This window comes from Telopea speciosissima, chromosome 8, assembly GCF_018873765.1.
Source record: "Telopea speciosissima isolate NSW1024214 ecotype Mountain lineage chromosome 8, Tspe_v1, whole genome shotgun sequence".
NCBI classification, from domain to species: domain Eukaryota; kingdom Viridiplantae; phylum Streptophyta; class Magnoliopsida; order Proteales; family Proteaceae; genus Telopea; species Telopea speciosissima.
In genome coordinates, this window is record NC_057923.1 from 63,909,672 (window position 1) to 63,928,217 (window position 18,546).

General features: G+C 38.7%; 1 protein-coding gene across 3 annotated transcripts in view; it reads left to right on the forward strand.

Moving 5' to 3' along the window:
• LOC122671747 (calmodulin-binding transcription activator 3-like) overlaps nt 1-18,546 on the forward strand; it is a 32,835-nt gene that overhangs the window by 3,884 nt on the left and 10,405 nt on the right. For 2 of the 3 annotated variants that reach the window (XM_043869148.1, XM_043869149.1), the window contains exons 3-7: nt 10,559-10,674; nt 10,892-10,980; nt 12,894-12,939; nt 14,260-14,518; nt 14,872-15,170. In XM_043869148.1, the coding sequence (XP_043725083.1) occupies nt 10,559-10,674; nt 10,892-10,980; nt 12,894-12,939; nt 14,260-14,518; nt 14,872-15,170 (809 nt within the window). Of the gene's footprint in view, nt 1-10,558; nt 10,675-10,883; nt 10,981-12,893; nt 12,940-14,259; nt 14,519-14,871; nt 15,171-18,546 lie in introns of those variants that run through there. The other variant, XM_043869150.1, reaches the window with a different exon arrangement.

The window sequence follows — 18,546 nt, forward strand, 5'->3', positions numbered from 1 at the left end:
ATTGAAGATGTATCACAGGAGGTCCAAGAAAGTTGCTGCCTAGAATGGCCCAGCCCATTCTAACTTCTAAGGCTTGGGTCCACTTTATTTCATGTTCTAAGTTGCTTTTGTTTTGTTTAAGTTAGAATCAGTTGAACCGGTGGGTTGTTTTGAGCCAAAACCTTGCTGCTATCTCTTGCAAGGAGAGCTTCCTTGTGTGTGATCAAGGCTTGACTGGTGTTTGATCCAGTCACAACTTGCGGTGGGAAGCCCTGGTGCTTTACTCTTTCTCTTCTTTCCATTAAGATACTGTTTTCTGTTCTTCTTCACTGCAATTCTGCCATTACTGCTGCCTGCGATTTGTCAGTCATATCACTACTACGATTGCTGAATTTGAAGGTGAGTCTCTACTCTTATTCATGTTCTGATTTCAGAATTCAGATTCATCTTCTCCATATTGTCAACCATCTAAATCTATTCTCAGAATTTAAATCTGTTAAGCTGTTGGGTAGAACCCTACTTTGAGTAGGATTGGTTTATTGGGTTGGATGCTGAATTCGATACCTGTTCTCTATTGGTCTGTTGCTTCTGATTTTGAAGAATCAGTTTCGAGTAGGGTTTAAGAATCTGCAACCTGATCATTCACCAGAATTTTATTTTGACAGTTTTGCCTCTTTCCTAGTCGTATTAGGAATCCTCCATAGAACCTGATCCATCCATTGAATTGATCTGAGATTTTCAGCAAGGACTACCTAATGTAGTCCTAGATAGGTAGGAGACCTACTAGGAGCCAGAACAGGATCAATAGCAAAAGGGCTTGCTGGTTCGAATGGACAGCACTAGGTTTTAGGTTAATTCTAGAGTTTAGGATGGGAATTTGGGAATGGGTCTTATATGGCTTTAATAGGCAGGTCTAGGGTGCTTTTATGGTATATAAATAATAGGATTTGGGAAGGTTTTAAGATTCTGCAATTCTGGACAGAATTGTGTTGCAGGTTTTGGGCCTTAATGGAGTGAAGGAATAGAGGGGATAGGGTGGGAGTTATGAGCTGGGTTTAGGATCGAGTGTAGGGAGAAGTGTGGGGGTTGTATGCTGGAAGTTTGGTTTGAAACTGATGGACAGATTTGAAGTTATGAGGGAGTCCTAGTTAAGGTAGGAGTTGCAGGTTTAATGGAGGTTAGGATTTGATGGATGGAGGGGAAGGATAGATATATGCAGGAAACTAAAATTACTTACTGGTTTGATCTCCTTCAAAGGCAGCAGCAGCAGCTTGAAGAAGCTCGATTGAAGAAGAAGAAGAACCTCCCAGTACTGGACAGACGCAAGGAGTTGCAGGAGTCCACCCACCCTATCCACCTTGAGATCCACAAGGATATACACTCACAAAGAGCAACAACAATGGCAGCAAGCATAAAGCTAATTTTTATTAATCAAATTCGTATTCAATGCTGGCCTCCCTTACAAACTTATATATAAGACTCAAAAATAGACTCAGACACTAAAAAGGAATGGCCTCACCCTATCCCTAACCTATTAGGTAACTTAAACTGACTAGGAAACTAAAATACTAAAGGAAATAGACTCAAAACATGGCTGGACTTATAGAGTCCTAATCCAGCCCAACTTACGTCACATGACCACTTAACCAAGTCACATGATCGCTTAAATTGAACCAATTGGATTCAACCAATTTGAACCGGTTCAATTAAAAAACATAAAAATAAACTAAGTATTGGGCTAATCCCGTATGCAACCTATATACCCCTAGTTTAAGCTCATTAAAGTGGCCTATTACATAGAAAACCCTTGGGATCAAAGGCCTAACATATATATATCCCAACCCTAGACTTATTCCTAATAAAATAAGCCCATTTGGGTGATGAATCTGCATCACTACCTCTTTTAAGAAGAGAACTCGATCTGATTTTCAGGTCCATCTGAAAGCTTGATTCTATTACATGAGTTTTCTTCCTAATCTGAATTTGTTTCTCTGTTTTTTAATTCTGTTTTGGTACTGTTTTAATTCTTTAAATCGGTATTACATTACCCAGGCGTGGTGAATAGTGAGCAAAGGTTAGCTAAAGCATCCCCTGTAAGCGATGCACCGCGTCGGCACCTAAATGCGGTGACAAGTAGGCAAGAGTTTTTGCACCATGGACGAGTGCAGGTAAAGAATCTAGTCCAAAAGTGTAGGATTAGATTAGCATCTTGGAATATTGGATCTTTAACGGGTAAGAGTCTAGAATTGATAGATGTTATGGACGAAAGAAGGATTAACATAGTTTGTATTCAAGAGACTGGATGAAAGGGTAAAAAAGCTAAGGAGTTGGCTGTCTTATTCTGGTATACGGTGGTCCAGAGGATAAAAGTAATAGAAACAGATTGGGCATAGTAGTGGATAAAAATTTGAAGAATGATGTGGTGGATATTAAAAGATTTGGTGGTAGGATTATATCCATCAAGCTTGTGTTGGAGACAGAGGTTGTCAATATAATCAGTGCTTACGCACCCCAAGTAAGATTGGTGAAAGTAGTAAGTTACAATATTGGGAACACATGGATGGATTTGTACAAGGTTTTAGTCAAGGAGAAAATATTATTATTGGGGGTGGTTTGGATGGACATGTTGAGAGAGATCGTAGAGGCTATGAAGGTGTTAATGGAGGATATGGTTTTAGAGAGAGGGATGAGGAGGGGATTGCAATTTTAGATTTTGCTCTAGCTTATGATTTATCCATTGTAAACGCATACTTTGAAAATAGAGAGGAGCATTTAGTTACCTTCAAAAGTGATCATCATAGTAGCCAAATAGATTTCTTTCTAACTAGATGGTTCAATAGGTTGTTATGTGAGGACTCTAAAGTTATACTAGGAGAGAGCCTAATCTCTCAACATAGATAAATGTTCATGGATATGTGTATCATTGCACCAAAGCATACAAAATGTGAGCTTATTTGCCCTAGGACAATGTCGTGGAGCTTACAAGTAGATACCTTGAAATCATTTACTAATAAAGTGATCAGACAAGGAAAGTTGGACTTTGATGTAGACACTAATACAATGTGAAACGAGATGATTGCTTGTGTTAAGAAGGTTGCCAAAGAAGTCCTAGGCATATCGAAAGGAAAACGTCATTCCTCTAGGGAGACTTTGTGGTGGGATGATGAGGTTCAAGCAGCCATTAAAACTAAGAAAGCTAGTTTTAAGACATGGCAAAGGACTAAAGATGTAGATGATCTAAAGAGGTATACATTGGCCAGAAATGAAGCTAAGAAGATTGTGGGAAAAGCAAGGGTGAAGAAATATGAAGATCTTTATAACCATCTGAGCTATCTATAAGATAGCTACAATGAGGGAAATGAAGATTAGAGATTTCGACCATGTTAGATGTATTAAAAATGAAGATACTAAAGTACTAATAAGGGATAAGGACATTAAGGAGAGATGGAAAGATTATTTCTACAGCCTTCTAAATAAAGACATTTCGAGTAATAGAGTCTCGGAAGATTATATTATCCATCAAGACACCGCCTGTCGCAGATATAGACAAAAAATTAAGGTGTCTAAAGTAAAAGAAGTTTTAAGGAGTATGAAGGTAGAAGCTTTAAGTAGATACTCAAATCCATCCTCTAGAGAGAGAATGGATTTGGATAGATATGACTTTTGCCGGGAAATATATCTATGATGTTGTCGCCTTTGGTGCTGCCATCAATCATATTTGAATATAGCACAACCTCAGAATATGGTCCTCCAACTCTCAATCCTTTGATTTTACCTGGAAGTCCATCTCTTTTGATGTTAGCAGTTAGCACCAAGTTATCTTTGGTGCCTCCCTATAGTGTACCTGACTCCTAAGGAATAGACTTATTGTTGTATCCTGGGGCTTGCTGTTTCGTTACTGCAGCCCTTTGCCCCTTTCCCTTGATGGTTGGGTGGTGCTTAGTTTGTTTTGGGTCTCCTGTATTTTTCTTCTTTTCCCCTTTTAGGGGCTCTTTGTATCTTCTTTCTTTGGTAATGAATTCTTTAGTCAAAAAAAAAAAAGAAAGGCAATGCACTAGGTCCAGATGGGGTCCCAATAGAAGTGTGGAAGAGCTTAGGAATTTGTAGTTTATCTTGGCTAACCAAGCTGTTTAATAAAATTACGAGCACAAGGAAAATGCCAGATGAATGTAGGAGTAGCATTATGGTTCCAATTTATAATAAAAAAGGTGATATTTTGAGCTGTAATAACTATAGAAGCATAAAACTAATGAGTCATACTATGAAATTATGGGAGAGAGTTATAGAAACTCACCTGAGACAAGAAACTGGTATTACAGAAAACCAATTTGGTTGTATGCCAGATAGATCCATGACATAAGCTATTTGCTTAGGGGACTCATGGAAAGATTTAGAAATTGTAATAGGATCTCCTTATGGTCTTTATTGACCCAGAAAAACCTTATGACAGAGTCCCTAGAGAGTTAATCTGGCAAGTTCTAGAGAAGAAAAGTGTTTCGAGTAATTACGTGGACATAATTAAAGACATGTATGATGGTGTGGTGACTAATGTAAGAATTGTGTTGGATCAAGGTGGTGAATCCCCAATTTCAATTGGGTTACATCAAGGATCAGCTTTAAGCCCTTATTATCATGGGTGATTTAACCAAAGACATTCAAGATGAGGTTTCTTGGTGTATGCTTTTTGCTAATGATATTATTTGGTGGATGAGGCCGACCCCATTTAGTTGGGATAAGGCTCAATTGTAGTTGTTGTTGTATTATTTTGGTGGATTAGACAAAGCAGAGATTAATGCCAAGTTGGAGCTATGGAGATCAACTTTGGTATCAAAGGTTATAAGATAAGTAGAACAAAGACGGAGTATGTAGTGTGTAACTTTGGTTACACTAGGACGGACAATGAGGTGGTGAAAATTGGAGAGGGAGATTCCACAAAGTAATTAGTTTAGGTATCTGGGGTCAATCATAAATAAAGAAAGTGATACTGGGGATGATGTTTTATAGAGAATTAGAATATGATGGATGAAGTGGAGAGGTGCGTCTAGAGTGTTGTGCAATCGATGTATTCCTTAGAACTTGAAGGAAGATTTTATAGGACAGTTGTACGACCAGCTATGATGTATGATGCGGAATATTGGATAGTTAAGAAGCATCGTATAGATAAACTCAATGTAGCTGAGATGAGGATGTTGAGATGGGTGTGTGGCAAAACTAGGAAGGTAAAATAAGGAATAATCATATTAGAACTGGTTTGGGGTGGCTCTGATACATGATAAGCAACGAGAAAGTCATTGAGGGCATGTCCATTTTCAACGGAGGCCTTTGGATGCTCCAATATTAAAGAGTGATTTGATTCAGATTGAAGGAGCTAAAAGAGCCTGGGGCAGACCTAAAATGACTCTAGGAGAAGTAGTGAGGAAAGAAATGCATAGCTTAGGCTTTGTTGGAATAAGGATCCATGTAGCCAACCCCATTTAGTTGGAATAAGGCTGAGTTGTTGTAGTATTACATTACCCACGGTCCAAGAATCCTACAGCAACAATTGCAAAACCTTTAATTATTTTTTGCTTTCCATAGCATTATTTTTGATAAATTTTGCTCATCTAGTTTCAATAAGTGGGATTGGTCTGTGCATATATGTGAATGGAATCCGGGGTAATATATGCTCAAGTGATAACAAGTTTATCAAACAAAATATGTTGTCTTTTATGTTTTGTTGAAATCCATGTTTTTTGCGTCTTTTGCGTTTGTTTCTTTGTTTGGGCTCCACTATGGGTATTATTTGGCACACCTTATTGTGAGACAAAGCTCTATTATAGACTTATAGTGATGAAATATCATAGAAGGATTCTTTGCCCTTTAATTAGAGTGCTTCCTGTCTCTAAATAGTGGTTACCCTGTATCAGTAATAGGGTGTCCCAAATCACTACCCTTATTTTATTGATGTAGCCATACATTCTTTGTGTTTCTTGTTAAAAATTATGTGCGGGAGGTTTGCTGCTCCTTTGTTCTGTTTTGTCTTCTTGTTTGATGACCCCACTATGATTTTCCTTCAGCTGCTCAACGATGTTGGTATATAATTATTAGTAAATTTATTTTTGCTGATATCCTTTCCATTTTGATTATTGTAAAACTTTAAAAGAAGAAGAAAAGAGAAGGAATGGAGGGAGGAAGAAGAACTAGAGCTGCTGTAACTCTTGGGAGCCCCTACCGTAAGGTTGAGACTCCCCATCCATCTCATTAAATAATAGGGTAAAACCCCCAAAAAAAGGGGACAAAAATACCCCTCATAGGGAATCGTGATTACTATTAGCGCTAATCACGATTCCCCTCTCCTCTTACATCAAAACTTCTAACACTCCCCCTCAAGCTGGAGCATAGATGTTAATCATGCCCAGCTTGTTACAAATATACTCAACCCTTACACTTCCCAAAGACTTGGTAAACAAATCAACAAGTTGCTCTCCTGTTCGAACATAACGAGGAGAAATGACCCCTTGTTGCAGCTTTTCACGGACAAAATGGCAGTCTATCTCAACCTGTTTCGTTCTTTCATGAAACACAGGATTATTAGAAATGTGAATAGCAGCCTGGTTATCACACCACAAAGTCATAGGAGAATTGTCAACAAACCCAAGTTCAGTCATCAACTGTTTCATCCATATCAGTTCACAAGTACCATGAGCCATAGCATGATACTTGGACTTTGCACTAGATCGAGCTACAACGGTTTGTTTCTTACTTTTCCATGACACCAGGTTCCCTCCAACAAACACACAATACCCTGAAGTAGACCTCCGATCAACAGGAGATCCTGCCCAATCAGCATCAGAAAAACCTTCAATCCTCCCATGACCATGATCAGAATATAAGAGACCACGTCCAGGAGCCTTCTTGATATATCGTAGAACTCGTATAACTGCATCCCAATGAGATGACCGAGGAGCAGACAAAAATTGACTCAGTACACTGACAGGAAAGGAGATATCAGGTCTAGTCACAGTCAAATAATTAAGTTTCCCTACAAGTCTTCGATACTTCTCAGGATCCTCAAGAACATCACCATAAGTTTCAAATTTGGATCCATAGGAGTATCAAACGGTTTAGCACCCAACAGCCCTGTCTCTGAAAGCAAGTCAAGAACATACTTTCGCTGTGAGAGCGAAATTCCTTTCCGCGATTGAGCAACTTCAATGCCCAAAAAATATTTCAGCCTTCCCAGATCTTTAGTCTGAAATTGTTGTCCCAAATGTACTTTCAACTTCTCAATACCAGGAGAATCATCTCTTGTGATGACAATATCATCCATATATACTATCAAAAATATCCTTCCTGCGTTAGATAGTCGGAAAAACACCGAATGATCACTAGCAGATCGTGTAAGCCCAAACTCCAATACAACATCAGTAAATCGGCCAAACCACGCCCGAGGCGACTGTTTCAGCCCATACAACGATTTCTTTAGCCTACACACCTTACCAGCAGAGTCCCCCTGAGCAACAAACCTAGGAGGTTGCTCTATATAAACTTCCTCATGGAGATCACCATGTAAGAAAGGCATTTTTCACATCCAACTGAAATAAAGGCCAATGATGTATAGCAGCCAAAGAAATCAAGATGCGGACCGAGGTAAGCTTCGCAACAGGAGAAAAAGTATCCAGATAATCTACACGATATACTTGGGCATAACCCTTAGCAACAAGTCTAGCCTTCAAACGAGCCAAAGAGCCATCGGAGTTGACCTTCACCACAAATATCCATCGACAACCAATAGCAGACTTACCAGAGGGTAAGGAAACAAGCTCCCAAGTCCGATTTTCCTCCAGTGCAGATAATTCCTCAGTCATAGCAGCTCTCCACTCAGGAACAGACAAGGCTTCTGCAACAGACTTAGGAATAGGATGACGCTCAACAGTAGACAAACAAGCAATAAAACCAGGAGACAAACCAGAATATGAAACAAAGTTAGAAATGGAATGGTGGGTACAACTGCGAACACCCTTACGATGAGCAATCGGAATATCTAAATCAGAAACAGCAGGAACTGCAGGTGAAGATGAAATACCTAGTGCAGGATCAAGATCTGCCGGCAAAGAAGGCGTGGTAGAAGTCGTCAACCGAGTGGTGTATCTCTCAAAAGGCGTGATACTGCCGGAGTGCGACGCTGAAACACAACAAGAGGTTCCGTAGTACTCGGAGGCGGACTAGACGACACAGGAACCTGCAAACCAGGAGAACTTTCGACAATATACACGGGCAGGTCATCATCCAAACCAGAAGAAACAATGGAAGACTCAACATAGGGAGTAGACTCAAAGAAGGTAACATCAGCTGTCACAAAATATTTATTCAACTCAAATGAATAACAACGATAACCCTTTTGAGTTTTAGAATACCCAACAAAAAGACATTTAAGAGCTCTAGAATCCAACTTAGAAAGTCCAGGACGATGATCCCGAATAAAACAAACACTCCCAAAAACACGGGGTGGTAACACGAACAACGGTGTAGAAGGGAACAACAATGAGTATGGAATGCCACCACCCAAAACTGAAGAAGGCATGCGGTTAATGAGAAAGCATGCATTAAAAACAGCATCAGCCCAAAAAGGTTTGGCCACTTTCATCTCAAAAATGATGAGATCGAGTGACCTCCATTAAATGTCTATTTTTCCTAATCCGAAACCTCAATCATATGATTCGAAGCACCGAATCAATGATCCGGGACGATAAGTGGATGAAAGACACGCAGTAGCATTACCTGTCTGGACAAGTGTAGCAGTGGAGACCTGAGATGACTGGGAATGCTGAAATTGTGTAAAGCGCTCATACTCATCATCAGACATCTTCACTGTCTTCCCCTCGGACTGTGGAGATGAAGCAACAATAGAATCACTACTGGCAGAATTGGCAAACTGAGCTGGTTTACCATGAAGTTTCCAACACAAGTGTTGGATGTGACCAGGCTTTCCGCAATGATGGCAAGTTCTCACAACCCCTGAAGTCTCTGAAGTAGTTTGATTTCCAAATACTGGGCCCTTACTAGCCCCACGACCACACCCAACACTACCAGTCCCAATGCTGCCCCCACGGTTGGGAGTGAAGGATGCCAATGCAGAAGTATCCACAGGTGTGGTATCATTCGTACTCTCACGTGAGACATGAAGAACACAAGAAAAAGTCTCTGAAAGTGTGGCCACTTTATCGCCACCAAGAATCTGGGAACGGACAGCATCAAATTCTTTACCCAAACCACTTAAAAAACCCATGACTGCGAGTTGCTCTCGCTGATTTTGCATCTGCTGTACGTCAGAAGTAATAGGAAGTAAGGAATTCAGCTCCTCATACATCCTCTTGAAGTCTCCAAAATATTGGGTCAAAGAACGACCCTTCTGATCAACCCGATAAAAGTCCTGGGACAGCTCGTAAATTCGAGAAAGGTTGTTCTGTCCAGAATACAGAACATTTAGATAGTCCCACAATTCCTTCACAGTATCAATATGGGTCACCAGGTCAACGATATTGTGATCCATACAGTTTAACATCTGCCCTAAAATTCGAGCATCCACTACTGTCCATGACGTATCAGCATCATCCTTGGTCTGTGTCAAATGCTTCTCATGACCACGAACAGTCAAAACCAGCCCAACAATTTTCTTCCATTGTTGAAAATTGTTGGCACCTTCCAACTTCTTCTCTACTAACTTGTTGGAAGAAACTTCAGTGAAAACAGATTTGTTATCAGCCATTGATCCAACTAATCTGTCCAATTAAAAATATGCAGAATCTGCCCAGAAAAATATGCAGAAGAGTATGTAGAATCAGTCCAAGTCTGCCCAGAAATTGCAGAACATTCCCAGTCAATAATATGCAGAATACGATTCCAAGTCTGCCGAGAAATTGATGTCCAGAAAATATGCGCAGAGTCTGCCCAGAAATTGACCCAAAAAACTGATCCAATTGACTGTCACAAATCAATCAGCAACACATACGGATGTACCTGAATGTAGAATAAAGCCGCAACCGTCTACTCCATAAATCGATCACCACAAAGAGAGAGATCTAGTTCTCAATACTGAAACATGAACTAGTCTCTAAAACATTCCACAATACAGCATAGGGTGCTGTACCCCTTCAAACGAAAGTCCAAAAGCAGTTGCAAACCACCAATCAGAGATGAATCAACCAATATAGGTTGAAATCTTGAGCAAAGGGAGAGCACGATACTAGGGAATATGTCACAGCCCTAAGTACCTAGCTTTGATACCATGTAAAACTTTAAAAGAAGAAGAAAAGAGAAGGAATGGAGGGAGGAAGAAGAAGTAGAGCTGCTGTAACTCTTGGGCGTCACAACCGTAAGGTTGAGACTCCCCATCCATCTCATTAAATAATAGGGTAAAACCCCAAAACAAACAAAGGACAAAAATACCCCTCATAGGGAATCGTGATTAGTATTAGTGCTAATCACGATTCCCCTCTCCTCTTGCATCAAAACTTCTAACAATTACAAACTGGTTAGTGTTTTTCGGTTTATTAGGTCCTAAGTCTGTAGTATGAACTTATTGTTTTTGTTTTGGTAGGTGGTTCTTTGTTCCTATTTGATAGAAAGGCACTTCGATATTTTCGCAAAGATGGCCACCAATGGAGAAAGAAGAAAGATGGAAAAACTGTCCGTGAAGCCCATGAAAAACTAAAGGTGTACTACTGTTTCTGTTCTTTGTTTGATTACAATATTCTGGTAGGTTGCAAGTTAATGTTCACATTTGATCTTTTTTCCTGTGAAGCATATTTAATGAGTTTGGTACTGTTTTTATTATTTCTGCATTCATATTACAGATAATTTAAAGAAAAAATGGTGGTTATTTTGCATTTCCTGTACACTTGTATTCATTTTTTCTCATCTAGTTTTGTAGGCTGGCAGTGTAGATGTCCTTCATTGCTACTATGCCCACGGTGAGGACAACGAGAATTTCCAGAGACGGAGTTATTGGATGCTTGATGGGTGAGTCTTACTAATGTTTTTATTGATTTTAAAATTTCCAGTGGCTCATTGACTGCAGTAGTGAGGAATGATGTGGTGCAGGTTGAATGCTTTAGTAGGTTGAGGACAAGGCTGAGAAGGTCTTGGTTTGTAGTGAGAGAAGACATGGGGGCATACGATCTTGCACAAGATGCCAAATTATATAGAGTGGAAGGAGATACAGGATTTATTTAGCTGACTAAAGCTGTTTGAAACTTAGAATAAGGTTTTGTTGCGTTTAGTTTTACTGGACTTCACTGCATGGATTTTGGAATTAAAAGCCTCTATCTGTGAACCTCAAAAATATTGTATCTGGCTGCTCTTGTTACCTTCCACTGTATTTAGTGGTGAGAAAATTTGAGGATTGGAGGAGTATTAAGTTCGTTCAATGGACCTTTGTTGTTAGAATGACATGTTACAGTAGTTAGATGAATGATCCATTATCAATAAGATTTTTTTTGAAAGAATTACAAGGGTGAAAGTTAAACTTCTTGGTGGTTGTTGGATCCATTGATATGTTTTGCATGTCAGCCTCGACTGGTACAAGGCCTATACCTTCCTATCTCTCTCTCTGCCTTATTTGTAAGGGCACTGGGTGGGAGGTAATTAGGTGTGTCTCACTCATCAATTTCCTCAGGCAGTTTCTCCTCTGTTCAGCTTCTGTTTCATTGAAAATATTTTTCTCAAACCAGCAAAGTTTGAATCTAAAATTATAAGTAATTAATCTTTAAGGGATCCTTTCATTTAGAAATGGAGGTTCTAATAACTTCAAAATGAAATTTCAGATGAAGACCAAGCAACACAAGGCCATGTTATTGTGCAGGGTTTTAAGTATCGGTGGGCATCGATACGATACTTATTTTTCAAAAATATTTGTATCGACCAATACAGTTCCGATATGGTCCCGTACGGTCTGATATAGTCCGATACAGGTACAATACACTTGATACGCCTCCTTTGAACCTGCAAAACAGAAACCGTGAGTGAGATATGAAACTGACAGTAATTGAAGGCCTTGGAAACTTGTTTTTCTCTTCAATATGAGTTGGGGGAAATCATCTAACATAAAAAACAACCCCAATATTCGCCATTTCAACAAGTTTTGGGGACTTACAGTGCTTAAATCATGGATTGAAAAAGTGGTAAAGTTGCAGATCTCTTTTTTTTTTTTTTTTGCTGCTCAAATATCTTTTTTTGCTTACATTTTTTCTGTTATGCATCACTAGGCTAGATAAAAGCGACTCAAAACGTTGCATCAAGCTGATATATATTTACATAGTGCATAATAAGGTGTTTTAGGATTCAAAATTGCATTTTATATGTATCATAAGCACAATCTATGCATTTCTTGATCATTTCCATGTGTATCTTGCGTCTCTCTGATACTATATGATAAAAAAAAGGGTGTACCCAATGCACGAGGCTCCCGCCACTGCAGGGTCTGGGAAGGGTCATTATGTACGCAGCCTTACCCCTGCTTTTGCAAAGAGGCTGTTTCCAGACTCGAACCCGTGACCACTTGGTCACAATGGAGCAACTTTTCTGTTGCACAAAGGCCCTCTCTCCTCCGATACGATATGATACGTCTCTTAAAATCACCCCTCCGATACGATACACTTAAATCCTTGTTATTGTGCGTCAAGTGCTGTTGGTTTTTCTTCAGAAATACATCCCCCCCCCCCCCCCCCCCCAAATGAATTAGGTATGACACTATGACATGTTTCTTACTTGTTTTCTTCTTTTTAATTTTATTTGGGGGGGGGGGGATGGGAAGCTTTGCCTATCTTTTTTATTTTACTGTTGGTCTCTGTCCTTTAAACAATATCTTATTTCTGGCACCGTTTTCAATTTTTTTTCCAATTCTCATCCACTGTTCTCGTTTTCCGTGTCTTCAGGAAATTAGAGCACATTGTTCTTGTGCATTACAGAGAGGTGAAAGAGGTAATTATCTAGACCATCATAGCATATGTTGCTTCACAATTTCTGGGGCTTTTGAGAAACTTTATTTCAGAATTCTAATGAAAGTTTGGTTAGTAAATGCGCCCTTTTATGTTAAGGGGAAAATTATCTATGGAATGATGAAACATGTTCTTTATATGGGATATAAAATTCCTTGAATATGCAAGGTTCAAAGTGTCGATCGAAACCTGATAAGTTTCAGTTACAGGTTTCGACTGTTGATTTCGAGGCCCAAATTACCAAATTAGGTCCTGGAAATTTTGGGAGACTATTTTAGGTCCTCTAAACATGGTGGGACCTTACATTGTAAATAACGCACCCAAAATAGTAGTTTGGCTTCGGACCCTAGGTTGGTAGCATATGTTGTATGTTGTATATTTTCTCTAATATAACCTTTTCTACACAAAATTTAGTACTAGAACACCCATAATTCAATTAAAACAACTAAAATATGCATTAGGAATAAATAAACTAAAATTAAACCATTTCATAATTATCAAATGTTATACATGGTGTTTTACTTTGAAGAATGAAAAATACAAATAAGTTACATTGGACTCGTCTGCCCATCCTAAATTCCTAATACCGCATACAGCTCCGGGCAGGATCAAAGCCACTAGCTGATTGTTGTTGTTCTGCCGAAGCAAGGTATCCTCCAACTATATCACAAATGCTGGCGCCATGTTATACACTTATAGTATGTTGGAAGAAACAGTTGGAGGCCAATCACTAAGTATTTACCCTAAAAAAAATCATTTTCTGGAAAAGTGATATACCTTCTACTTTGAATCTTGCAACAAACTATCACGAATGCAGCAAATCGTCACTGTAGATGCACTCCAGTATTGTCCAACACCTTGTTCCACAAATATATGGGAGTAATTTGGCAAAAAATCACAAAAAGTGAGGTGGTCTAGAAAGTTTCCCTCTTTGGAGTCAAAACTATCGAAACTTGAAACTAGCGAAATGGGTCAAAATTTCGGCACATTTTGATCGAAATCGTGCATTTTATACAAGGGTTTATATCTTTTATCGTTTCAGCTGAAACAATACCGGAACCCGAAACACGATCACAATTTGGTTAGACCCAAGTATCGCAACTGAATTTTGTTTTGACCTTTATCAAAACTGCAAAATTTTGCGAAATTTCAATCATTTCGATCGAAATTTCGAACATTGTGAATATGTTCTCTAGTACATTCGATATGATGTTGTATGGTATTGGTTGTTTTTCTTTGTCTTTTTCTTCTTTATGTTTTTGTATACGGTGGTATTGAGTATTGTAGATTGGACTCTCTGCAGGGGAATAGGTCTGGCACTCCGCGTTTGTTAAATGCAGATTCAGCCCCACAGCCTGGCTCAGCACCTTCCTCAACACAGACCAATTCTTGTGCCCTTACAGTTCAGGCATCATATGCTTCAAGCCCAAGTACAGCTCATTGGAATGGACAGACACCATTGTCAGAATTTGAGGATGTTGATTCTGGGGATGATTTGGGAACCTCTTCTCTTGCCGAAGCCGTCTCCTGTTCTGAACCTCAGAATGTTTCTGATACCACAGGTAACACTGCTGCGACACACACACACACACACAAACACACTCTTCAATGTGCGTGCATGCATAGATCCTTGCTTGCCGATACCTTTTTTGTCCTTGTTACCATTTTCCTCGAATCTGGCACCTAGTGGAGGGGGGGGGGGGGAGAGATCTGGGGCCATCAACAATGAAACGGATTAATAAATTCTACTTATAGATGATAGTGAAGGAATGGATGTTGTTTTTTGCTTTTGTGACTGCTGTTTTAACTAATAAGACGTAATTGTTCTTTTTCAAATTGTGTGGTGCTTGATCTTTGTTGAGGTTTTTTGCCATAAATTTAAAATTTGTAACCTGGTAGCTTTGTGTTTTTTCAGGGTTGCCGGAACTACCAAAGAATTATCTTGCCGCTGGTTTGTCTGGATCTAGTTTTGGTCATCAAAGTAGCTCATCCATGTGGACTGGCCTTCAGAGCTCAGACAGAAACACTCTTAGCATGCAGGAGCAGAGCTTCTACTTTGACCAGCTCAATGATGCTGACATTATAACTAGAAAATTGACGGATGCTAAGTTGGATACGTATTGCTCGATCAAAGATAACCTAGCTGGTGATTATAGTGCATTCCCTGATAGAAATTTCCCGACATTAATCAGGGAAGCTCAAAGAACAGCTCAGGTTTGTGTTCTGTGTAGAACTTTATTCACATTAAAGACTTACACACTTTCATGGTTTAGTTTATAGTTTATGGGATACTTATGTACCTTTACCATACATGTTAATTACTTGCATACTTTTACGATTTTGTTCACATTTTCTATTCCAGTTTTACCTGGTCTATGACCCTTCTTTGAATGCTTATGTACACATACTTTTGCAGTAAATCTTTCTTGAGAAATGTACTCAGATGACCCACAAACAAGTAACTTTGTACTGATGTCTCTATGGATGCTTGAATTTGTCTTGAGCACTATAAACAAGCGGTGATTGCCCATAAATATTTCCAAAGGATCTAGTTTGAACCAGATGTAATGTGACCTCTGCCAGAAGAATTTTTTGCTCTACTTTGATGCATTTTGGCAATTTGGCTGTTGGAAAACACTAAAGAATGTAGCCTTAGACTTTTAAATAATAAGTTCCTATTACCAAGGAGCTCTCTGCCTTTGCGGGGATAGGGTGGGCCCGTTGGGTAGTCTGTGGAGTACAAACTCCTTGTATCTCTTACGGTTTGGGGGTGTCATCTCTATTTTATTGGACAGTGACATTGGATATTTGTATTTCTGAATTAATAAAATATCTTCTGCTGTTTATTGGGGGGAAAAAGAAAGGTAACGAGTTCCTATTCCTGGACCTCTGATGTAGTATTTAAGCACAAGTAGGAATGCCAGGAGAAGAAGAATAGCTTATGACTTCATTTTCTCTAGGATTCCTAGTGTAAATGGGAATCTTACACTAGGAATCCTATTCCTAATCTACTATGGAGTTCTAATTAAGTAGAGTTCTGTTTTTAGCATAGTTCGAAAACTCGTCTCGACCAGGTTGAGATTCTTGAGATCTCGGCGAGACAGTGCATTTTTGTTTTGGTTGTTTCGGAATGAGGTTTTGGTGGGAAAATGGTCATAGTTGGCTCCAAAACTTTAAGTGAAGCTTGTTTTAGGCTTAATAAACATATTCAAATCTTCAAATAAAAAAAAATATCCAATTTGGTGTTTTGGATTTGCACTCTTGGTTGGCAGTAAAGGCCGAACCCGTAATGTAATATTGCCTATTCTACACATTTTTTGAATGATATGAGACATAATTGGCAAGTAAAACAAGTAAATTATGCAATAATGGATGACGTCACATAATATTGAATAATTATTTAAGAAATAGTTAAAGACTTCAAGTTTCTACTACAAACTCCTCCATGTGAAATGTTCACTATGCATATTACATAGACACCCAACAGTGAACAATGCATTAGTCATAGACACCCTACTTCACTAGTCTTCCATGTCCCAACTCCCAACAATACAATCGATGTATTGAGTGATGATGTGGCCAAAAAGTCAAGAAACAAGGTTTCCCTCTTCTCTAGACAAAAAACCCCTTCTTTGTCGAGTTACTTCGAAATTTCGAAGTGTGTTCTTGAGTTGGTGTTTTTTTATACTGTGGAATGTAATAGTTTTCCGAAATTTCAGCGAGACGTACAAAGTACCAAAATTTCGGTCGATATATTCGAGTTAGTGGATATTCTGTGTCTTGTATGTAAACTCGTCTCGAGTGGTGAGATCTCAGCAAGTTTTAGAACTATGGGTTTTAGTTACCCCCCCTATTTTGGCTAGGTCCTAGTTCAGGATGGATTAAGATTCCATAAGTGCAGTCCTGTTTGGTTTTGTTTTCTTTATTAAGTCAAGTCCTAGAAGTATTAGGAATTTGAGTCCATAGTACAATTCCAAGTTTGTCCTGTTTCTGAGTCAGTTTTGGAGATGAGATGATTCAAGTCTTTTATTGGTCAATTAAGTAGCTAGTTTGATTGCTTTAGTTTAGGTTATTTCTAGTCATATTAGAAGTCCTATTTGAGAGTGTATATACATTTATGTAACCAGCCATTAAGGCACACAAATTTGATGAATAAAAATTGGCCTTTTGCCCCTATGTTCTTGTGTAATTCAAGATAGTGTTGTGGGATGTAGTGCAACCCTTGGTGAGATGCCAACATCAGAGCTTATGGGATTTCAGTCTAGATCCAGTTGAGATGCTTAGTTCATATCCATCTATATGTATTCTATTCTTTTTCATCCTATTTACCATCAAATCATGCAAGTATTTTCTGGTTTCTATTCTATTTTATGGATACCTCCCCTACTTGCTGGAAGAATTCTGGAATTGACTACTGATCATAGTTCGAAATTTCGTCTTGTCTCGCTATTTCAGGCTGGTCGAAATTTCCGAAATATTCCAAAATTTTGGTGAAATATGGTATTTTTTCTGCCATATTTCGGCACTCCATCTTGGTGGGTTTTTGGCCATATTAAGGCCTGATACTTCATGTACACCCTTATTTAAGCTAAATAAGCACATTTAAATCTTCATATTGCAAAAAAGTGAACTCAAAGTGGTGTTTTGGGTTTGCACCCTTGATTGACAGTATACGGTCGGACCCTGATGTATAAATACTTAAATACACATTGTTTAAGTAATATACCGAAATTTCACGGAAGCCCATCTCGTCTCGGTAGTGTCAAAATTTACGAAATTGGTTGAAATTTTGGCGATATATCGCGAAATTTTGTACTATGCTACTGATTGCTCATCTTAATGGGACGGACCAAATCAGTAATCAAAAGTGCATCAAAGTACCAACAGATTTCAGTAATAATATAAGGATATTAATCTGAAACAGAAAATCATATCTGATCTTAAATTAGAATAGAACTAGGAATCCAACTTGAAGTAAGGCTCTAGGAAAGCATTAACAAGGTCCAAACAGAAAATACTGAACTGATTTGATGGTGAACAAGATGAAGAAGAATGGAAGAAAGATGGATATGAACCTAGCATCTCACCTGGAACTTGACTGAAATCCCCTCAACCCTGACCTTAGCATATCTCATCAAGGGTTGCACTGCATCCCGCAACGCTATTCTGAATCACACAAAGCATAGGGCTAAAAAGCCCACTTTTATTCATCAAATTCGTGTGCCTTTTTATGTATATATATAGGCTCTCAAATTATGGCTCCTAACGTGACTAGAAATAAGCCTGAAACAACTAGTAATCAAACTAGCTTTCTAAATGACCAGTAAAATACTAAAAACAACTCCAAAACTGACTCAGAAACAGGACATAAACTTAGAATGTACTATGGACTCAAAATCCTAATAATTCTTGGACTTGATTTAATAAAGAAAACTAAATAGGACTAGACTTGTAAAATCCTAATCCAGCCTGAACTAGGGCAAATAAACATGGTTACAATAGGGGGAAAAAGAAAAAACATAACTCTACTTAAATAGAACTCCATTGTAGACTAGGAATAGGACTCCTAGTAAGACAAGGATTGTTGCAT